Below are 16771 nucleotides of genomic sequence, written 5' to 3' on the forward strand. Positions count from 1 at the left end.
TCCTTTTCAGTAATTTCTCTAGGGATTTTTGGAACTTGCCGCACTAGAACCCAAAACAACTGGAGGACAAGACTTTAATGATTTGCCCCAAGACCAAGTAATGTTACCATGCACACATACAAGGAGGGAAGAGAGATCAATGGAAGCTCAGCAGGGTCTCTCATTAGTAAGCAGGAGTTCCTTGTTTTTCATTGTAAAGTTGTGTTTAGAAGAGGAAAGGGGAATGGGAATTGATGAGGGATAGAAGAGAATCAAAACTGACTTGAATTGGAGAGTTTTGAGGGTTCAGCGGTTTCTCTCTGGAGGTCCCAGCTCCTTGCCAGGTTTTATTCTAGAATCGTTTTCAGGGTTTATGAAGCGAGAGGCGTTTAATCGCCAGCTCATGGATGAGCAGAAGAGCCCATTAGACCTGCATCTGGATCTGAACTTCTTTGGAAACGTTTTACAGCCCTGCTGTGGCCAACTGCCAGTGAAGCACCTGAAGGTCGATGGATAACCATAGCGGGCGGGATCGATGGCAGTCAGCACGATGCTAGACTTGGGAGGGAGGGGGTTGTTTTCTCAAGGCCACACGTTGCTGGAGTGTCAATGATTGTAAATATAAAGGTGGTCCTATCTGATTCTGATTGATCTGCTTAACACACACTGACCCGGTCTTTACGGACTGTTTAAGAAGACTCTAAACAGCTCTTTACTCACAGAATAGTGCAAAGCTTTACTTCTATTTTACATCTACTTGTGGTTTCTTTCTTAAATCAATGTGGACTTGTTTCCCTTAAGGTATTGTTAAGAATAGACTAGATCTTATAAAGTTCATGTATTCAAATAATTTTGAAATTATTAAAATGTTACCAAGAAAAGGAGATGGGCCAATTATGACTGTTCTAGATGAACAATCCGTTCTTTATTTCCTGTTATTGTTTGAAAATGTTAGCGCTAAGAGATACTTCCAGTTCGCAGTTTGCAAATAAACAAAGGTCCATTATCAGGCAGGTTCACCTCAAGTTTATTAAAGGAAAGTTTGTCTGTTTTCCTGAAATTGGATTTTAGGGATCTTGATGTACTTTCTTTGTGTAGAATTTCAGATGGAGTTTGTTTTTTGGTCATTTCATTTTTCCCCACAAGGTGATGAGAATTAAACCCTCTAACATCAAACTTCAGCGTCTTCAATTGTGATTTTGTGCGATGTGACCAATATCCTTGCTGAAAAATCTAAATCATTTTTGAGGTGAAGTGAATGATATTTTATTGTGGCAGAGATTTGTAAAATTCAACTTTAAATTTTAGATCATAAAAAAACACTTTACTACCAACTAAAGAAGGGGCAGATCTTTGATCATTCCAAAAGGCATACAGTATGTAGCTCACTAAATGGTCCAAAGACCTGGTCCAAAGACCTGGATCTCTTTTGTGTTATTTAGAACAGGCATCCCCAAACTCGGTCCTCAAGGGCCACTGTCCTGCAGGTTTTAGAGGTTTCCTTGCTCCAGCACAGCTGATTTTAATTGAAAGCTGATTAACAGGCTTTTGGTCTACTGCAATAATTATAATCAGCTGTGCTAAAGCAGGGAAACCTCTTAAACCTGCAGGACAGCGGTCCTTGAGGACCAACTTTGGGGATGCCTGAATTAGAAAACTGAGATGGCCATGGAGGAAGGCTCTTTTGTCTATGTTTATTGAGCCCCACATTTTCATCATCCAATTCAATTACCCAATGGCAACCCTTTCTCGGTTAATTGGTACAGTTCGCCATATTTATCTTTTCCTTCTTATTATTTATTATTTCCAGTTTAGAAAGTTCATGAAAACAGGTTTTTAATTGAATCTAGAAGGGACACAGGCCCACAGCATCAAAGAACCTCAACCATATTCAGCAGAGGGCATAAAGGTGCTCTGTATCATATAATCCTCCTGTTTTTCACTCCAAAAACCCCTTTTTATTTGTTAGCCAAAAGCAGAAACCTAAGCTAATCTAATTTAAGCAAGTTGCTGAGGTATGGAAAGTCTTTAAAAGTGTAACCTTTTTTTTTTCTTATTACCAGCTGATAAAATAAGGTTAAAAATGTCCTAAATGGAAAAAAAAAAATTATTTAAAGAGCACAGCTTGTCTAAGGTTACAGAAAATGTTCAAAATTACATTTTGGTGCCAATTGAAGCAGCCGTCTAAATTTTAACAAATAAATATATTTTTTAAAACCTTTCCTGATGTTGCCGATTATTGAATACTGTACCTGTGTGCCACACATTTTAGAGTTAACAGGTATGAGAACTCTAACCTGGAAGTTGGGGGCCTAAATTCAAATTCTGCCCCGGCTCTTCAACAACCTTTGGCTGCCTCTGCTATGGTAGGTTGTCCTTTTACTCTTCAGCATTTCTGATATAATTGTAATTGCTTTCATTGTTACAAAACTATGTTTTATAGAAATGTGTTTTCTCTATTCATTATTTTACTTTTTTATGGCTGTTTCTTACCAGACTGTTCATCCTTATCCTCTTCAGCCTCTCCTTTCCTTCCCATTTTCTTTGTTCTATAAAATGTTTGTTTTATAAAGAAATTAATCCAAATAAGCAGCACTGGGTTCTAGGAGTCTGCCATATTCATCAATAATTGTCTGCCCCCAATGAGAGAAGTGTTAAAATTACACTAAACAAACCTGTATCCTTAGACAAGTATTCTTTCTTCCTTTGGATGACAACTTCTTACTTGTGCCCAAATATAATGAGGCATTTAAATATTTTTTTACTCTCCCCAACAACATTCATGCAGCTACCAATAGTTGCTGAAAGTTACCCAACTTTGAGGTCTGCAGTATATAAGTACAGATTGAGCCCAAACCACCATTTATCTCACAGAAATGCACTTTCCTTAATTATTGTGTGCATAAACAACTTCAAATGCATTTTGACTGAATAAGTTTGTGCTGCATTATATTTCCAAAGCAAAAAAAAAAAACTGTGGCTGAATTGAAATTAGATTGAGTCTGACTTATTCATACGAACAGGCAAAGTTTGTTAAAGCTAAATGATGATAGGGATTTTCATGAGCATTTTGTGGAGTTAAAGAGAAAAGTAAAACACAAATAAATTAAAAAAGTTACTCTTTTGTTTAATAAAAAATACATCTATAAATTCGGCAACTTCGCTTCCATTATCATGAAAAACAGAGAAACAATGGAGACCAACTTTACAGTAGGCTTTCAGATCTACACGGAAACACAAAACACAGAGAGATGACATGTTGGAGGAAAAACAGCAGAATTAAGATAAATGACTTAAATAAAACACTTCAGCAGAAATAAATCTGGTGGGAGGAATAAAACAAGAATCTACACTGAAATAATCCGTCTGCTGACACATTAATAGGAGACGGCTTTTTGAGAATTCAAAACATCACAAGGTTCACTTCAGTCCAAATCTTCAGCAGCTTGGTGTGAAAACAAACAGCGCATGAACAGGCAATGGGTCTGCAGCTGGGTGACTGGTTAAAAAAAAAAAAAAGGTGTATAAAGCAAAGACTTGAATGAACAAAAGCTATTTTCTTAATAGTCGTCCAGTCTTTTTTTTCTAAAATATTTATCCGAGCAAAATGTTCATGTTTCACTCAGAAGATCTTCGGCAGCAGACTCCTCCCCCCTTTATTTCCAAAAACAACAGTGATTGAATTGTGCATGAATAATGGCCTAAATCGAACACAGTTTTAGGGGTTCATTAAAGAACATTAGAATAAATGTTTTGTCATGAGCTGTTTATCAATGATAGACGCCTACTTTGATCTCACTCTCACCCAGACATGCCCTACTGAACCCATTAATCTAAATAATATAGCAAATAAATACAAAAAAATATGCATTTACTGTAGTTAAGATGAACTACTTAAAACTTTTTAAAAGGACCTCATCTAACAATTTGAAAAATATCCTGTTTTAGTTTAATTATAAGGAAGGCGTTTTCTTATCCATCCATTATTTTTAGCCCAAACTTCAGCAGTTTTTTCTGTAATAGGAAATTTCTATCCACATTGATAATGTAGACGGGGAACAAGGCTTTTGTCACAACCCACAGTGCGCCATCTTGTCCTTCCAGAAGGAAATGAGTTCCCCATAATGCTGCAGACTGAAAGGATCACGGCACTGGGAGGAAGTGATGATTATGAAGCAAAATTTCACTTCTTTGCTGTTATTAGCTGCCAACATGGTCTGGTTGAATGCAGAAAACGGCACTGATTGAAGTTTTCAGCTGATGCATAGGAGTTCTCTGAGGGCAAAGTGCTTACTGTGAAGAAGTAAGGAGAGGTTGTACCTGCGGTTTTCGTCAATATTTCACAAAGTGCATGACTTATAGTGGGTTTTTCAGACAGTCACAAAACCTGTATTATACAATCCTTTTGGAAAAAGAAATCCAATTACAGTCTGTACTGACAGTATGTACCTCTCCTCATAGAAAAATTGTTTATCCTTTCAATTTATCCTCTTTTTACAACAGTTTGGTGTTTTGTTTTTTTTAAGTTAGTCATTATTTCCTGTAAGCCTGGTTTCATTTGTGCTTCTAAGCACAGAGAGCGAAGCACTGCATTACGATTGCCTTGCTTCTGAGGTTTTCTCTCTTTGTAACTGCAATCCTTCTCAACTTTTAGCAGCACATAACTCTCAAAAACATCTTTTCCCCACTTAAAAACAGACTAAATTAGATATTTCCCCTACAATACTGCCACACCAGCCAATTAAACAGTTGGTTTATTGTGCTTTTTTCAAAACAACTCCGTAGATGTGGTGATCCAGCTGCCAGCAGATGATGCTCACCTTTGATGAAATGTATGCACATTGCACGGTGCAGGACTTTGTGCTGACTCTGCGCTCTGAGAACATTATTACACCATTTTTCTTTCCTTTTTTTTTAAGCAAATCATTTTAGTTAAGAAGGGCATCTTTCTTTCAGTCATTTTCTCCCTGTCTGCCAGACGGTCAGATACAAGGTCTCCGTAACTAAGTGCAACGAAAACATAACCTTCACATGAAAGTCAAACCACGACAAAAAGACTTTTCTTTTGTTTTCCATTTCGGTGTCCTTGGTTATGACCAATATGATCATATTAAGTTCAGCTGTTTGTGCTGTCCTCTTCTGCTCTTGACTCCGAAATCTTCTGAATGCTGATTTGCTCACCATGAAAGTCCAATCGAAGCTCACTCCCATCAGATTCCTGTCATCATCTGCAAATATAAAGAAGCTTAATATGAGATTGGGGTCTTTATGAAGTGAAATGTCACAGCCTGTGTAATAACCTTCAATGACGTCTATCTGGTTTTCCTGGATATTTGCATTTTTTAAAGGTCAGATGAGACCTTTAAAACTTTCAATCCCAATTTCGTATAAATAAGATGCAACCCTGCTGGTCTCTCCTTGCTTTGGACAGTCAGACACTGAAATCCTTTCTTGATCTTTATTTAAAAAAAAACAGACTAAAACCTGAGCATCTGGGTAGTAATTTTTACTTCTCACCATAGTTCCTTAATTAGATTTCAATTTGGACTTTGATTTGACCATTCTAAAATAGCTTTCATCTAAATCCCTTTTTCCAGCTCTAGTCTTCAGTCCAATAAGTTCCTCCTCAACACTAAACTGTCAAAAGAATGGTTAAGATCTAGGAAACTATACACTAAATTGGATCTTTCTGAAGAGATACCATTAGGTCACCTCTAATGGATCAGGAGCAAATGAGAAAACTACCAGACAATAGCTCAATTCAATTTCAATGTAGTTTATTTCTATAGCGCCAATTCACAACATGTCATCTTAAGGCACTTTACAATTCAACCGGATCATCCAGTCAAATTGATTAAAAGTTTTCTAAGGAAAACCAGTTGATTGCATCGACTCATTGACTCAAAGGCAATCCCTCACACTAAGCATGCTTGTAGCGACAGTAGAGAGGAAAAACTCATCTTAGTTATTGAGGAATTAAGATGGACAACCCCGTGGAAACCATTATGCTGGTTCTATGTTTATGGTTAATCTCCAGCTAGAAGGTAACCCTTGGTGTAGGCCTCAATTGTTTAATAGTCTATTTCTTTCAAAACTACTCAATACACAACTTAGTTCTTTGCAAAAAAACAAACAAAAACTAAAAGCTTTCCAAACACAGCTGTGGATATTGCTCCACCAAAGAGGTTTTCTTTTACTGGACTCTCCAAAAATGTTCACATCTAATTAGAGCTATTTTCAAATTCTTCTGCTGTCTCCATTGAGCAGCTTATGGAAAACATTTTTGAGGTTCTTTCTACAAATGCTTTCTTTTTCACTCTCCTAAATGCCAGATGTGCAACGACCAACTGTTCTGTTGATGGATCTTCAACCAAAACATCAGCTGTCTGTAGTTTCTCAAGAGTTACATCAAACCTCAGTGTTGTTTTTCTGACCAATTCTGCTATTACATTGCTTGTCAATTAAGCAAAATCAACATATCTTGATTAATTTTCAATTTTGAAAATACATTTTGAATAAAAATAAAACAAAATCTGCCTGACCTGACTGCTGGTTTATAAATGAATACTGAATGTAAACGTTCTGTTTGTAAGAAAAGAACATGTAAGCTTTCCTTCATCTTTGCACTGCTTTCTGTTGTTTAATCAGAAAAAAAACTTAAGGCATAAAAAAATTAAAACTTTAACACCAGCTATGTAGGGCCTCAGTAGGCTGATGGAAGCAGCATTAAGCAGCTATCCATCGAAGCTGCCTTGGCCATTGCATGTGGCATTAAATGGCATGTGAGGCCACGTCCCTCTGAAATCATCCTGCCGTGCTGTTTTTAGTCGGTTCCAACCGTTCAATATACGTCTCTACCGGCATGGAACTGATTTGGACAATGGATTCTCACTTTTAGACGGGTCAATGCACACTTATTCACCCAGGAATTAAACAGATCTACTGACTGTGGAGAGGTCAATGAAGATGATTTATTTACATACAGGGTAATCAGTATCTGCTGAGCTTTCACCGGGAATTTTATTTGCTTCTGATCCTAAACTGGCAGCAATTGACATTTACCCAGATATATATTCTGAACAAAATACTAAAGTCTTTTATTTTGTTGCATTAAACAGATGCATTGAAAGGAAAAAAACATTTTGCCTTGCAAAAGTCTTCAGGCATCTTATATAAACTTTAGAGTAGAGCTTGGGGATATGGCGAAAACTTATCAGGATATTTAGTGGTACCATCGTGATGACGATAAAAATGATTTAGAAAAAAAAGACTCCTCGTGACTCTTTAAGCACTTTCATAAGTAAATGTCAGCAACACTGCTCTTAAAAATATACATATTTAAAAACAGGTCTCTTCTCAACACCATTTACATGAAGAAGAACAATTTATAAAACTAAATATCCCACAGTAACACTATATATCTAATCTTCCAATCTGTCAATCCTCCAATGAGAAAAAAATTAGATTAAAAAGTAGAGGGATAGAAATTTTTTTTTCATAATTCACTTATTTTTGGAGTTGTTAAAGATAGCGTCTTTATAATTACTGATAACAATAAACGACACAAATATTTGATTACGATTCAATATGATGGATCAATACGAGACAATAGATGAAAATTATTAAATTGGTGTAAGATTTTTATGATTAGAAAACAACCAACAGCAAGAAGAATAAATAATCTAGCAGACAGCATAAGGAAGGGATGGGCTTCTTAATCTTTTCTTAACGGTGCTTAATCTATCTTCTAAAAATAAAACAAATAAGACATGACTACCAAGATATGTTAACCTGAACTAACAGGCGGGGCAAAGAAGTTATTAATGTGAAGCAGCCAGGAGACCCAAGATTACTTTGGAGGAGCTACAGAGATCCGCAGCTCTAGTGAGAACAGTATAAGTTCTGCACCTCACAGATCTTAATGGCTTTGTGGGAGAGCTGCAAGTTGCTTACTGTTTATTAGATAAGAATAAAACTGAACTTTTCACTCTCTAACAAAATGTTATGTGAAGTTAAAGACAAAAACTACACATCATCCTGATTCCTGCTGTGAAACTGTAATTCCTGCTGTGAAACTGTAATGGCAGCATCATGCTGTGGGGAAGACAAGAGAAAAAGGGGGCCAGAGCTAATGATACGGTTAATGAAGCTAAATAAAATGCATACTTTGCCTTGAAGGACAAAAAGTAGCTGTTGCAAAGAATTAAGACTTGGATTTCAGACGAGGTTTACCTTCTAACAGGAGAATGAAACAAAACATAGAGCCAGTGCAACAATTACGTGTTTGGATCAAAGTGAAACCATGTCTTAGAAGGAATTAAACAAAGGCCAGACCAAATCAAAATGAGAACTAGAAATTTCAAATTAATGTTGTACAGCTTTTATGCAAAGAAAAAATGGCAAGAACTCACTCTGACAGTTAAAATGTACTGCTCTAAGCATTCTGAGGCTGTGCCATGACTTTATGAGGAGAAGTTTTCAGAAGACACTAGGTTTGTAAGACAACGTATGCAAGTGAAACAGAAACCCAGTCACAATGTTTGCCTTTGCAGGTTGTGCTGCTCCCTTTAGAAGACCAGACAGGGCACAGCTGAGGCCTCACTCAATGTGTGCCGCCGCTGTCATCATGCATCACTGTAATTGGCCCGGTTGTTTCAAAGCAATAAGACCAATGATGAGTGAGCTTATTACCGACTACATCCTCCAGTTTACACTGGTTCTGTTTCTACATTACACTGCTGCCCAAGAACACACACTCAGACGCCCTCTCTAATTATAGCACTGTTAAAACAGAGCAGTTTACCAGATAATAGAAATCAAAATACGGAAAAAATACAAACTTTTACAATTTCTTTTAAGATTTCTGCATGCCAGCCAGATATGAGCTTGAGCCTCATTAACAGAACACAACAGTCACAGTAACATTGCATCATGTTTCTGCCTGACAATGCTATGTAGATGTGGAAAGCAAAAAAGAATTGTAACTAGAACCTGAAGCAACTCAGCTAAGAGGTACATTGCATTTTTTTTAGCAACGGTATAGCAAAACAAGCGTTGCGACAGCAGAATAAACCATAAATAAAGATTCAGAAGTTTCTTAAATATTCAAATGACATTACCATTACAGCAACATTTTTATGTCTATGTAATAATTACAGTAGTAGCCATTCAAAATTTCCCCCCTTTCCTTGATAGGCCCTTGGCTGATCTTTGGCTAATCCCCTTCAATTCCTTTTTAAACATCAATATTTGTATTAAATATTCTTTCTGTCATGATTTGTGAGCATTAAGATCTAAACAGACACGTCATCTCCTGATCAGACCCTGTAATTCAGTGAAAGGGTGGAGTCAGAGTAAAAAAAGTATGCAAGAGGGGGTCACTCCAGTGGCTGGAAGTTTGAGGGGATTTCTCTGGGGGTTGAAGGGAAGTGTGCTGTCATTTGGCTGGCGTTTGACTGGGAAGGGACATTTTGAATGGCTGCTACTGTAGATAATCTAGATTGGAGGTCATGTGTCAGTTAAGATTTACTTAGAAGTCCAAATATTCGACATTTTACCAAAAGAAAATGAAAAAAACTATTTAGAATTGTCACCTTTGTCTAGTTTTGGATCCATAATCTTGTAAAATCTGAGTGCAGGCCTCCTCCAAGTTCCAGTCACACATCTCCAGCAGCTTTAGGCATTCGGACCTGCTCCTCAGACCCAAACAGAACAACTGCTCCACCTGCAGAGAGGCAGAAAAAACAGAAATATTTTTTTCTTACTAGTTTTAAAACAACCTGAGTAAATGTGCAAAGTAATTCAGGCTCCTTCCTCTCCGATTCCGCTTTCAGCCCATTCAGTCAATACACTACTCGTTTCGCATTGTTGTTCCAGCTTCATGGCATATTTGCCATATCTTTTACCTTTGTTCAGAGTTTGATGCACACATTATTTAATAAAACATCTCATCTCTGGGGAAACCAACTAGTCACCATCCTAAAGAGTCGTCGTACTCAACTCCCAAAGTCGACCACAGTGACTTTCAAAAATATTTAAGCTCTTTTACTTTTTACCCATTGTCTTTTATTCTAACCTGGTTTTCAATTTTCAGCAATGTACCAAATCTGTACATAATAGACTGATTTGGTGAAGTTAAAGAAGTAAATTATGAATATTATGAGCTCTGACAAATCTGCTAAAAGCAATGACCTTTAAAAGTCACAGTGCTGATTAAATAAAGTCAACCTGACCTGTGTCATGTGATCTATCTGTATAAACACACCTGCGCAAAAGTTTCAGGAGCACTAGTCAAGAGGCCTCAAACCATGAGGACCAAGGAGCTCTTCAAACAAGTGAGACAAAACTATGAAGAAACACAAGTCAGGGTAGGATCATAACCATTTGATGCATCATCTTCAGATTGATTGGTTCCACAACAAATCCACCAAGAGAGGGATGTTCTAAGGAGTGGAGAGGGAAATCTTTTCAGCCTGGTAGTTAAAGGGAAAAGACTGGCTCAGTCTTTCAAATATAAAATAACATGGCAAAAACAAATTTAATATTGTCAGTTCTTTATGGTCACACTGGAAAAAAATCGAAATCTAGATAAGTCATTTTTTCTTTAAATAAGTGCATTTGTTCTTTGATTGAGGAGGTAAAAGAGACATTTTGCCAATGGAACAAGATAATTTACACTTAGAATAAGAAAACAAAATTGCATGGTCTTATTTCAAGTGCACATTATCTAATTATCTTATTTTAAGAGTAAAAATACTCACTCCATTGGCAAACTATGACATTTACCTACTTAAATTCAGGAGAAATACACTTAATTTAAGACATTTTTACTTATTTCTAGATAGTTTTTTTTCAGTACATGGTGCAAATAATTAGAAGTAGAAAAACAATGTAACATAAAAAATTTTGAGTCGAAGAAAAAAATCCACTGCGTTATTTTAAAAAATAAAGTTCAACTCAACATTTTGACATAAAAAAACCCCCAGAAAAACCAAACTAATAGCAGTGTACAGCACCAATACTACTACTACTATAAGCGCCGCAGTAGAGCACTACATAATGTAGTCTTAATTGATACCTTGTCTCAGTCATTAGACATGAATACTGTAATTCTTTATCTTTTTTATTACACTAGTTTTATGATTAAGCTAGCATTGTCCGTGTTCTTGAAAAGTATCTGTGAGATAAGCACGTATGGCTGCATCTTCCACTAACCCCTTTCTTTATTTTTTTGCCATATTTCTTCAACCCCTCCTAGTCTGTTTCTCTTAATTTTTGCTTGCTGATCAACACCTTGCCTATATTCTCCATTCTGCACCTTTGATAGGGAGAAGCTGTGCTATGGGGGGGGGGGGGTCTACTGTAAGCTATTCAGAGGACTTTCTTGTCAAATGTTTACTCCCAAATTGCCATTTCAGTCTCTTAAAGAGACAGATTGATTTAGAGCAAGTAGCACCAAGGTTCTACTGTCATTTACTTTCCTTGGTACCGGCGAGTCGATCAATGAAGCGCCCCCCTGGGAATCCTACGGATTGACCGCTCGGCCTTTGGCTGTCTCAAAAAACTCACAGACTGTTTGAGGAGGGCATTTATGAGATATGCAGCACAGAGACAAAAGGTAGCCCTAAGGGGCTGCAGAGTTCCACAGTACAGACTGGGGGATCTGTCTATACTGTAGGACCACAATAAGCTGCACATTCCTTTTAACCTGGGGCTTATGGAAGAGTGACCAGAAAAAAGTCTTAGTGCTGAAAATAATAAGGCCTTTTTTAAATTCACCATAACATATGTGGATGACAATCTAAATGTATGGAGGAGGGGGTTCTGAACTGTGCAAAAGTTAGACTTTTTTGTACACCACAGAAAACTGTCTGACCGACACCAACATCCCATCATCCTAAGAACCTCATCCCCACAGTAAAACATGGTGGTGGCAGCCTCATGCTTGAGGGGTGGGAGGGACCAGACAGCTAATAATAGAGGGTGCTAAATGGAGGGAAACTGATGATCAAAACTTGTTTCAGTTTGCCTGTGATTTGATACTAGGATGGAGGTGCATCCTCCAGCAGGACAATGACCCGAAGCATACTGGTTTAATGGGAACGATTAAACATGTTGGAGTGGCCTAGTTAAAGTCCAGACCTGAGACAAAAAGAGAATCTGTAGTTAGAGGTATATGGTGTTCAAAATCCAAAAGCATTCAATATGAGGAAGCTGGAGCAGTAAAGAGCAAAAGGCCTGCTGAGAAGACATGGAGCATAGAGACTGATCAAAGCCATCCGCAGCTGGAATGACCAAAAGTTGGTTCTACACAGTATCGCCTTTTCGGGGAGGGCCGAACTGCCATACAAGCAGAAATATTCTTGTAGCTTGTCCTTTTTGCAGTTTTATCCACAATAAAACTTTAAAATTGTAAAAAAGTATATAAATAAAAATGGAGTAAAATGTAGAACTGCTGCCTTTTTTAACACCAATTTTAAAGGTAACAACAATTATACTTGATATGGTAAATGGTAAATGGTCAGAAATATACAGTAGAGCATTGTTTTAAACCCCAGTAGAAAATAAAAGCTAAATACCTATTGCTATAATTCGTTAGTTTAAAATAAATGACATGACAAACCTTTAGGCTTTTGGAATCTGGACCAAGATAATTTTATGTTCTTCTGTGTGCTAATAACGGATTTTTTCACGATTTCATAAAAGGACCTGATGTTTTTGAGAGGTCTTAAAAATACATCCAAAGGTTTTCCGCTCTTAATCCTATGAAATAACCTCTCTATTTGGGTGTTCTTAACAAAGACCATGTTAGGAACACTAAGGTGTTTCTAACATGGTCTATACCTCTATACCTTTAATACCATACACACAATCAGTGTGTGAGTGTATGTGTGAATGGGTGAATGAATGTAGTGTAAAGCGCTTTGGTCAAGTCTCCTGACTTGAATAAAGGCGCTATATAAGTACATGCCATTTACCATTTAATATAGTGAATGTAAATATTTGCTTTCGACTGCAAAAGTAAAATTGGTTCATAGTCTGTGTGTCTGATGAACAAAGATGCAACATTTTAAATAAATAATAAAATAATGATATTTCTGACAAGTTTTGGAATTTTATTTGCATCATTCACAAAAAAAGTGATAGTGACAAAATAAAAATAAAAACTGCACTAAACTGCAGATATCCAATAGTCCCTTAACATAGTTTACAATCTTGCCATAACAGAAAAACCTTTTCTATCACTTCCAATAGTCACAGAAGATACTCCACCAGATGATTCAATGGCAGCCAAAACCAAGTTTAGCCGCAGAAATAACCTGAAGTAATTATTTTCTGCATGAATTATCAATCCCTCTCTTCCCTGTGGTGAACAATTGGCTCCACTCTTCTTTATAACATTTTTTTTCAGTTCGTTAAGGTTTGCAGATATTCATTTGAGCTGAGGTCTCACTACAGCTTCCTTATCAGGCAGGCCTCACTACTCAAGTTTGCTCTTATCCTTCATTTCAATTAGAGTAAAAAAAAAACTAAAGTTAATGCTCACAAACACAAATTTGTGTTGCTAACCTTATCATAACATTTATTTCTTTCTTTTCTTATAGTAACTCCAACAATGAACAAAACTTAATTTTAATAACTACAGCAACTTTAAGCATATTTTTATATAGTAAATTGGCTATCTTTTTTGGGGAAAACCTGGTCTGATTCGGAGAGACGGCAGCCATCACACTTTGGATGGTGCAGCTCTTCTTTCTAGGAATCTGGACAGATTTATTAATCCTCCAAAACCCTGACATCCCAGGGTGGAATAGAGTTGTAGTTTAACACGTCTTTGCAGCTTCTCTACTGTTACCCACTCATTACTCCATCCAGACAGTGTCTTGCCCATGACCAAAATTAAATAAATTAGAGAAGGATCCTATAGTAGTAAATCATGATAAGCTAACTAAAATTATAGTAATTCCAATTAGTTCAAACTATTAAATTGTTTTTTGATATAATTTATCTTTCTTTAAAAAGTCTGCTAGTTAATGACTTGATTTGTGATAATCCAATTGATTTATGGTCCCTTACAGTAACTTGGCTGCAGAAAAAGAGCATAAATAAGGCAGCTCCTTCTAGTTATTCAAATTTTCACAAACCCAGAAATTCTGGGCTGCTCCAAAGCCAGATAATAGTTACAACTATTTTGAACATTTAACCCTTAGTTTACCTCATCCAAAGTGCAAAGCACCAAAATCTCTTCCATTTCTAACTTTATATCAGGGGTAACTAATTAAAAATCAGAGGGGTCAGATTAAAGAAAATCAACAACCAGTAAAGTTCTGGAGACATTGTAGTTATAATCTGTTACTTTAAACCGAATTTAACACTGAAATAAAATTAGGTGTTTATGCCTCCATGTCCAGATCCGGACCCACCTCTAGGCTAATCCGGACCCAAACTGATTTTAAATATTTTTAAGTTACTGCATGTTGTCTGACAATATTGTCTAAATTCAATTGTGCCACTTCCCCTGTTTGTATGGTAAAGCCATCCGGAGCGTCCGGCACCAGGCTGTACGTGATACAAATTAGCCAATAAGCTGTGTCAGTCTGGGTTGCTACCGCTAGCTACTTTAACCTCTCAAAACCTGTTTTACTGCGCTTACAAATAGTAACTCAGGATGCATGACAATTACACTGGTAAAATGTTTACCAATATAGACATGTGGGACATTGTTGGAAAGCTTAGATTCTCCACAATTCAACCATCTAGTTCGTTTTATGGACATAGCGAGCACCAAAGCACAATTATAGCAGCATGTCGAAATGTACCATGACAAAGCAGCCACAACAAGCAAGCATGTCTTTATTACTGCTGTTCAAAAAAAGACTATTTTCGAAAATAAAAAACCTACTTTGAGTGATGTTTGAACTGATGCAGCTTGGGTGTTTTACTCAACCAATTTTCATTCATTTATTAAGAAACTAGCAGGCGCTAGCTTTTAAATAACATATCACACTGCCCAAGCTGGGCAATGGGAAAGAAGAAGAAGATAATGAGTAAAAGAGAGCAGAGAAAGTGTAGACTCCTGGAAGAATTTGCAGAGAACTGGTGAAAGAAAAGTGAAATGGTGTGCTCAAAGATGACGCTGCACAGTTTGAATATGTTTGGCTCAACCTACTGCTGTGAAGAATTTTCCTCTATGAACATAATCAAAAATATCGATTCAGGCTCAAAATGAGCACCTTGATATATGCTTTAGAATGGCTTTGTCAACAATCAAACCCAGGTTTTAAAGCCCTGCAGGTCAGCCTAAAACCCACTGCTCTTATTAAGCCATAAAAAAAGAAAGAAGCTTGGTCAGTTCAGGTGTTTTATAAAAAAAAAATAAAAAAAAAAGTGAATCAGGAAATTGTCCATACACCAAACTGAGAGATTGTTGTTCTCTACTTCAAAAACAATTTAAAATAAAATCTAAAATAGAAACATTTTCTATTTTTTTTGTATTTTTATTAAACTGTTCAATATATAGCTTGGATGCATTTTATTCTCTGCATTTTATTTCAGTGTTAAATGCTCAAAAGTAACGGATTATAATTAAAAATATCTGGACCTCTACTGGTTGTTGATTTTCTTTAGTCATACCCCACTGATTTTTAACTGGTTTTAACTGGCTATAAACCCTATGAATTATTAGAAGGTTAGCGATAGTGTCACATAAGCTCCTACTATGAGAAAATAAGTGTGCACACTTGCACACTATTATCTAGAAACACTGTCTTGGGTGACACCTATTAAATCTACCATGAAGACATTTGTATGAAAGTAACTGCCTTGCAGTCTTCAGTAGTGATGGGTGAAGTTTGCTCTTCTTTCTTCTACTGAGGACGGTAAGTAACATATCATCCCAATAAGCTTGAAGCTCATTTCGATTGTCAGAAGACAGCTCTTCTTACAAAGTTTTTCCTAGTAACATTAAAAAAGTATTTTTATTTATTGTTACTGTAGTAAAGTTTTTGTGTGGACTGTCCTTCAAGCTCATTTATATGCTATTGATGCACAAACAGAAAAAATTTGTTTTTTCTTTCCCCTCCATCACACACACTCCCTAACGCATTGCTTGAACCAATCATAACCTTGGACATGTCTAGAGCTGCCTCTCTCATTAAAACCATAAAGAAAAGTTGAAAATATTGCCCTGGGAAAGCACAGATCAATAAATGATTAAGTGTTCAACAGCCCGCCCAAAAAAACAGAAAACCCAAAGGGAGGAAAAATAAACAGGTTAATGAGTTGAATCGACTTTGTCTCTTTTCCAACTGGGATAAGAGGTAAAGATTGCATTTTATAAAGAGATGAAAGCAAAAGAAAAACATAAACTTACTTTGAACCTTTTATCAGCTACTCAACTGGTTTATTATCTTGTCTATTATATTTTATAGTGTTTTGACACTTATGAGCCTCTGTAACTCGAAAGATTTGTGGTAACTACATGGTGATATACCAGGACAATGGTTGGTGACAGAGATCATACAACATTCAGTTTGATCAGCACTTTCCAGTCAGTAAGAATATTTAACGTAACTGCTTTAGGGACATGCTACAACAGAAGTCTTCGAATCAAAAACAATTTATAAATGAATAATACTTAACTTTTGTTATTTTTTTTTTAGTATTAGTCAAAATAAGTCAGAGGAAGTTTCCAGGTGTAAGAAAACATTGTAAAGCAAACATTTTTGTCTAGTAAATGGCTGCAGTTCATTAATATTAGCAGAGAATAAAGCCAGGCTTACACTGTATGATT

The 16771-nt window shown here is 36.5% G+C and overlaps 1 protein-coding gene across 8 annotated transcripts in view; it reads right to left on the reverse strand.

The window, feature by feature from the left end:
- Nucleotides 1-5133: 5133 nt before the first annotated feature.
- The window catches only part of tnk2b (tyrosine kinase, non-receptor, 2b), an 81302-nt gene continuing 69664 nt past the window's right edge, over nt 5134-16771 (reverse strand). For all 8 annotated transcript variants that reach the window (XM_038278883.1, XM_038278885.1, XM_038278884.1 and 5 more), the window contains 2 exons: nt 9573-9703; nt 5134-5207 (listed from right to left, as the gene is read on the reverse strand). In XM_038278883.1, coding sequence (XP_038134811.1) covers nt 5204-5207; nt 9573-9703 — 135 coding nt within the window. In that variant the 3' untranslated portion in view covers nt 5134-5203. The remainder of the gene's footprint in view (nt 5208-9572; nt 9704-16771) is intronic.

This window comes from Cyprinodon tularosa, unplaced genomic scaffold, assembly GCF_016077235.1.
Source record: "Cyprinodon tularosa strain WSP-4 unplaced genomic scaffold, ASM1607723v1 ctg145, whole genome shotgun sequence".
Lineage (NCBI taxonomy): Eukaryota > Metazoa > Chordata > Actinopteri > Cyprinodontiformes > Cyprinodontidae > Cyprinodon > Cyprinodon tularosa.